This window comes from Corvus brachyrhynchos, unplaced genomic scaffold (genome assembly GCF_000691975.1).
Source record: "Corvus brachyrhynchos isolate BGI_N302 unplaced genomic scaffold, ASM69197v1 scaffold56, whole genome shotgun sequence".
NCBI classification, from domain to species: domain Eukaryota; kingdom Metazoa; phylum Chordata; class Aves; order Passeriformes; family Corvidae; genus Corvus; species Corvus brachyrhynchos.
In genome coordinates this window covers 1137490-1144628 of record NW_008238664.1, presented here as the reverse complement: position 1 = coordinate 1144628, position 7139 = coordinate 1137490, and the positions used below count along the sequence as shown (strand labels likewise).

General features: G+C 36.4%; 1 protein-coding gene across 1 annotated transcript in view; it reads right to left on the bottom strand.

The window, feature by feature from the left end:
- The window catches only part of KIAA1033 (KIAA1033 ortholog), a 36384-nt gene that overhangs the window by 8322 nt on the left and 20923 nt on the right, over positions 1–7139 (bottom strand). The window contains exons 20-26 of the mRNA XM_017737726.1: positions 6712–6828; positions 5520–5688; positions 5226–5380; positions 3622–3696; positions 2747–2851; positions 1195–1329; positions 341–449 (exon numbers count right to left, since the gene is read on the bottom strand). Coding sequence (XP_017593215.1) covers positions 341–449; positions 1195–1329; positions 2747–2851; positions 3622–3696; positions 5226–5380; positions 5520–5688; positions 6712–6828 — 865 coding nt within the window. The remainder of the gene's footprint in view (positions 1–340; positions 450–1194; positions 1330–2746; positions 2852–3621; positions 3697–5225; positions 5381–5519; positions 5689–6711; positions 6829–7139) is intronic.

The following is a 7139-nucleotide window of genomic DNA, read 5'->3' as shown; positions in this document are numbered from 1 at the left end:
TCAGCAGGATGAATGGCCATTTTTTGAAATACATGAACTTAACAGTAATTGGTTTTTACTAGGAAACACACTCAACATGGATAAAAGTCAGTTGCATAACAAAGAACTGAAAGGGAACAGGAATCTATGCAATCTGTAACTCTGTTGGAGATTAGGACATGCAATGGCCATTTCTGTGCAATTAGATGAGAGCATTTATGTAGCATGGGCTACAAGTGAACTACTTTCCATCTGACTGGAATTAAATCTACCTTTAGCCTGAGCTAAAAGGTCAGTTACTAGCTGATGAAGAACTCTTCCATTTAAAAACATTTATAACATCTTAGATAGCATTTCATACCAATCTGACTTATGAGTTGTCTGAACTGGTCAAGATAGCTCTGGCCATCCGGGGTTATTCCAAGTTTTCTGATGCCACGGTTGAATTTATCTGCTCTTTCAAAGGGATACTAGAAAAAAATTTTAGAATAATTTGTAAGAATAATTACCTACCCTTAGAAAAAAATCTTTTCATCACATCAATAGAATTCTATTTGTAATTTAGTTTTACCCCACATTTACAGCTTTATTTTTTTATAAATCATACACCTGCTCGTCTGTACTAGTTCACAAGGCTCATTTTACTGAGTCACTTCTGCAAGTTGACAAGTGAAATAGTTTTACTGTGAACAAGAAAGTATTCCTAAAACAAATAAGCCCTTGACATGCAAAGAAGCTAGCAGTCTATTTTACTAAATACATTGTCTCTCCCATTTTTGAGAAAATTTTCTAGCACGCAAAATCAGACCCTCACTCCCAAATCCTGACATACTGGAATGAGTATTTTGAATCCAAAATGATCACATCATTTTGGATTCAATTCAAGTAAGCTTATTGTTCAAAACTGAAAACTCTTATGCATGAGTTGGACCAGAAGTTTAGAACCTCCAATAGACTACAACTCCATCAAATCATCCTTAAGACATGGAGAGAATGATTTTAGCCAACTCCATATTTACAGAGCAGACAGAATGAAACAAAGGCCTCCTGAACACAGGTATTGGTAACACTGCATTTTGCTAGGACAGAAGCTGTCCCTTTGTCAGGGGATACACATTTAAATAATAGGAGTGTTATGGTTTGGTGCACCTTCAGTCACATGAAAGTAGCACTTCTTTTAGCAAATTACTCTACAGCCTTCAAAAACTACTATACCTTGTGATCATTTTGATCCTTGACTTCCCTGAAGAATCTGATGTCTTTGATAAGTCTGGATTTGATATGTTCATCATACATGAACTGGCTAAAAATGTAGAACTTTTTCCTCAAGAATTGGTAAGTGAAGTTTACCTAGAAGACAAAAAGAAAGAAAACAGTCAAATCAAGAAAGTTAGCAAAGTAACAAACACATCTAACACCCTGTTTTCACCAGATGCCTAAGTAACTTCTAATGCAAGTTCTCAACTTACTTTAATTTCACTGTTTTCAAAGAATAAGGAAAAATGAAAAACCATTCTCCTGGAAGGCCTACTCTCTTCCAGGAAACGCAGAGGGACCAAAGGACAAGTTCAGTATTTCAGTTGATCACCTGCCCTACACAGCCATTAGTTTGTTTGCAATATCCTGTAACTGTCCTTTTGAAACAATACAAGTATCAAGTTGAAACAGGCAGACATGACCAACTTCCTCAGTATCTGCATAATCTCCTGGCACCATTTTTCACTTCCTCAAAGTTTTCTAAAACATTTTCTCAAAAGGCAGAAGTACACTTCTATGGTACATATCTCAATACTTCTCATGTCTGCAAAAATAACTTCACTCACAATCAGAAGTGAATAAATCTACATCACTAAAAAATAATTTGAGTAGCAGCATTTTCTGAAAAAGTCCCCACTCTCCCACAAAAAGTGAAAGAAATCATTAAAACTTTATTTTTAATAATTCCCACTTCGAAAATAATGACTTGAGAGTGGGTTCAATATTTTAGTAAGTTCCTTTCTTTTGGTTTTTTTGGGGGGTTTTTTGGGTTTTTTTGTTTGTTTTGGTTTTTGTTTTTTGGTTGGTTTTTTTTTTGGTTTTTTTTTTTAATGGAGCTAGAAGAATAGAAAAAAGGAAACAGCAACAACGTGGAAGTTAAGCAGCAGACTGGAAAGCACTGACCTGAAAACACCTTTATCATTGTATCCAAACTTGAGAATCCCAATGATAAAGTCCTGCTGTAGCAGACACAAGGCACCTCTTTGCATTTACCTTGCAAAGAGGCAAATGCCTTTGGCTGTTGAAAATGGCCACATACACCTCAGACATCATTAAAAGCCTTGCAATAAGAAGTCAGTTTTCCAACAAGTGATTAGAGGTCTGTAGCTTTTATTTTGCAAATTGAAAAGCTGATAGTTCTTAAGCATAGCAATTACAAGAAGAACTTAAAAAATTAACATTGCATTTTCTCAAGATTTGCTTTAACTGCAGCAAAAGTACCTGTCTACTAAGCAGCAAATCAGGCCATAATGTCAAGAACAGTCCAACCAGAACATCTGACTCTCCTTTGATGTAGTTTTAAATCTCTTCATTAACTTTTATATAACAACTGGAAGTGATAACACTCCCAACAGATTGTGATATCCATTTGTGCCACGTCCAAGAACTGATTTTATTAATTCACACAGAACATTACTACTACATTATTAAAACTGCATAACCAAATAAACTATTAGGAGATGCAAGGAGGAGGTTTATGTAATCCAACAACAGCGCCAAAGATACTCACTGTTGTGTTCATGATTCCTGTTCCGTGAGTTCGAATTGAATTAGCAATGTGTCGGATATTGATGGTGTTCAAGTGTTTGTTATTACTTGTTCTTTCAATGAAGATCTGGGAGGCAGGGAGGGAAAAACAAAGTTAATTACCTAAAACTGGTTCTGTGATATATTACTGATCTAAATAGCCTATACCTTATTTCTGAGATATCATGGATACAATGAACTTTATCTGGTAAATTTTTCTGATTTCTACAGCTGTAATTCAACAATTCCAAGGCAGATGTTGCACTCAAGACTCCCATATTTATTGAGATTATATCCTACATTAAGGTGTCTAAACTCTTTTGGCACCTGTTTGTACTTTTGACCCCACACAGACCACAGCAATGAGTTCCACTACTGAATTATGAGCTATGAAAAAAGTACTCTTTTCTTTCAGGAAGCCACTCATTTTTGTAGTGGGCCCCTCATTCTCACATTGTGAGAAACCCCAAAGGTTTGCTCTCTGTCCATGTTCTCCATGTCAGCCACTGCTTCATCTCTCCAATAACCCATTTTCAGATACACATTTTTCAAGCTCAGAAATCATGTACTTACTATGCCCTTATAGAGCAGCCAATTATCCTTGCTGCCTTCTAGTTTCACTAGAAAATTGACATGGAGTGATCCTACTGCCATAACATATCCAAAATATGCTACATAACAATCTAGAAGACCAAGCCACAGCATCCCCAAGGATGTTTATCTAAAGTAGAAATACTATTTTATAGCCTCTCACTACACATGTTCAGCCTGGACTTTTCTTTCATGTACTCTACTCTGCATTTCACAATCCCTTCAAACTGGAGCCAACTGCCTGGAAAAGTATGGGAAATACCTTACCTGATTGTTCAGATTGTAGAGGTAGCGGGATACAAAAACATGAATATTTCTCATGATTTCCAAAACATCCAGACCCTGAAACAATATTATTTATTGAGAATGACTATGGTAAAACTTCTTCAAGAACTACTGACACATCTAACCACTAAGGTGCAGAAATACTGTTTCTGCAGTTACTTGAAGGTATTTTAGAAAGCAGTGGGTTTTCTCTGCAAAATGAAGAACCTCTTAACACTTTTTGTTCAGTGTCTGTAAGATAATGCTTAGAGGAGAAAAAAACAGCTCAACCCATGTTTTAACATTTACACTTCTGCCTCTTTCTTTCCAGCTTCCCCTGAAAGAGAGGAATCCTCCAGCCTATTCCACAAGGCACAATTAAACAATAAAAAACCTAAAAATTGAGATTTGTCTGTTTTCAGATTCTAAAATATAGAATCTTGCCTTAGAGATTTCTACAGACATATAGATGTCTATGGAGAAATAAGCACCTAGCTACTTTTATTTAATATTGTTTAGCCCAACCTAAAAGACTGAGGTTTGCTATTTACAATATAAATTTTACAATTGTTTACACATTTTTCCCTAAGGAATCTCTTAATTATCATTGGGCCTAGAGATGATGCTATTTAATTTATATACCCTATTTCCAGTTGTGCCAGGGATTTTATCAGGCTTTTGAGGCTGGGGGTTATGAAGTGTGGGGTGTCTTTGTTTTGAAGTAAAGCTCATACCAGAATGAATGTTATGAAACCAATGTCGTGAAATTGTTTAATTCTTTGTAACAATGTACTGACCAAATATGGCCAGTAGAAAACCAAAGCTGGAAACAGAAGCTGATCTACAGCACTTTTGTGCCAAAAATCCAGCTGGAGTACTTAGTTCTACACCCTCTTTCAACTTAGGAAGACACAGCCATCACGAACATTAGCAAAAAAGGGGCTGTACTTCTAAGAGCTTTCACCAATGTGTTAACCCAAATGAGGGAATGAAGCAAACTGCCAAAAATATCCAAGATATTAAAACTCTTGAAGGAAAGTCTTCAAAATATAGACCCTGTAACAGTGAATATCATCACCATTAACTTGATGGCACTACAACTTTATTCTGAATGGCACCATGTTTAGCAGCTTTTAGGAGGCTCTGAGTCACTCTCCTATAATCTAATTCACAGATGTCCAAAAGTCCTCCATGTCCAGCCTGGGAAATAGTTTCTCTTGATGATGACAAAGCAGAACCTGCTAAAAAGCTAGCAATAAACTAGGGGAAAAGACTCACCACTCAAAGGTCATTCCATGCTTTTAACAGTTGTCTGGATCTACTGCTTGCCAAATTGCTAGCTGAATTTTCAAGAAAACATTCTCTGACTTTGCATACTCAATTAATTTCATTATGTTAAAAAAATGAACAATACAAGCCCAACCTGATGTTAACTGATATCAGTGTGATCTCGAAAGGCAGATAAAGATCCTGCCTCACAAATCAACCAGAAATTAAAGGTCACTTATTCCAAAGAGTTCTCTGCTCTTGGGTACTTTAATTTCAATTACTCAGTCCTATGACAGTGGAATGGAAGAAGTTCTATTCCTGTCCTGTGGGCACTGTACCTGCTCCAGAGTCTGGCTGGGAAGGTGTGCCTCAGTCATACTTAAACCATAGCGCTGGGTTGCCAAGTTTCTCATCTCACTGTAGGTGGCCCAGTCGTGAAGAGCTACGGTCGTTAAGTTGTAGAAGGTCTTGTCCAAGTAATGAGTTACATAAGCTGTGAACACACAGAAGGATGAACTAAAATAATGCTACCTATTTAGTTAGGAAAGTGTGGAAAGAAGTGAAAAGATATACAAAGCCAAAGTATAAGAGATGAAAATAACAGAATCAAGCAAATGTACAACTCCCCTCACCTTTTATGTCAATGAATCGATTGAAAAAACGTATTGGGTTCAGAAAGAAGAAGTGAGCCAGGTCCTTCATGCCAACTCTGAAGGGGTTTCTGTCATCCAGCTTCAGGTGTGTGTGAACTGATAAGCGCAGGTCCTTTTCTATCTCTTTACACAATTTGTCCAGCAAGTGCTATTCAAGAAGTTTAAATTTAAAAAAAAGAAAACACACCAAAACCCCAAACAAGCATACAAAAAAGCAAACCACAAAAAAATGGTGATGTTCAGTGTCCATTTACAATGCTTGGTTAGCAGAATCAACACTTCTCTGCAGATATGTGTAACACTGATGAAACTAGTGAAGAAAGCTTTGCTTTGGTAGGGCCACACAAGTCAAAGTCAATAAATACTTGGGAACCAGAAAGATACTCATTTCCTGTGCTCTTGTTCCAGTACCCAATGGCAAGAAAAAGTTACACAGTTCAGAAAAGGTAAAGGTGTAACTACTCAATGCCATCTTTTACATGACTAAAACTTCCACAGGAGTTTAACACAACGTACACTCAAGTATTCTCATTTCTCATTTTAAGGGGAACTAGGCTTAGGGCTATCTATCTAAATAGTAAGAACTAATTCAGTGAGGAAGAGTCTTACAATAAAAAATTTGGTCTGATTTTCTGAATAATCTGTAATGTTTGGTCTTGAACTAGTCAAATAAAAAGCATAGTTCAAAGGTTAAAAACTAGGACTCGGGAAATCCAAATTTGCATTTTCTTTGTAAAACCTCCTTCATAATTCTAGATAATAATTCAGTCAAGAGGCCATCTGTATTTGCAGACCCTTCACTACTAAAAGCCATGCATGCACACTAAGAACAGTAGCATTTATTTTAGGCATTCATCCAAACAGAAGCTAATCTGACAAAAAGCACTCCTCTGTCTGCACAGCCAAATCTGTAACTGAAGTTTTGTTAACTTACATAATTTAGAGTGCAGTATTTTCATGTTCCCAGCCAACACAGATACCATTAAAAGTGGGTCTTAACCAACCAAAATCATCAGTCAAAATAAACACTTTCTTATGTATTAAAATAAAGAACCAAAGTTCTCTGTGCAATTTTTACAGATCATATCAGATTTGCTACAGTAGATGCTAATCTGAGCTAAAGATATTTCAAGCACAGTGCTGTGTTTAATTCCCAACCACAACCAATTACCTCATTGAGCACTTCCATGATTTCTTTGTCATAGCATTCCAGAAGCACCTCGTAAGATTCCAAGTGTCTTGCATGCATCATAGCAGGTACACAGTCCCGTAGTGCACTAAACATATACTTATTAAAAAATATATATTATTAACAGATTGATATATCACCAGCAACTCAAATAGAGTTCAAAGCTAACAAAAATCAGAATCACTAGTCTGCCCATTTTTATTAGAAATGGACTTCATAAACCCTACTGAAGTGTCATGTCCTTAACCTGAAGTACTATTTGCTGCTGACTGGAAGATCCCAAGTATTAGCTATTTCATCAGAAATTATTTGCACTTTATTCATTTCAGTACTGTACAACCATGGAACTGACGATTGATTTTTATCAGGATTATCATGCCAAAGCACGATTCACATCTGCAGCTAGTACA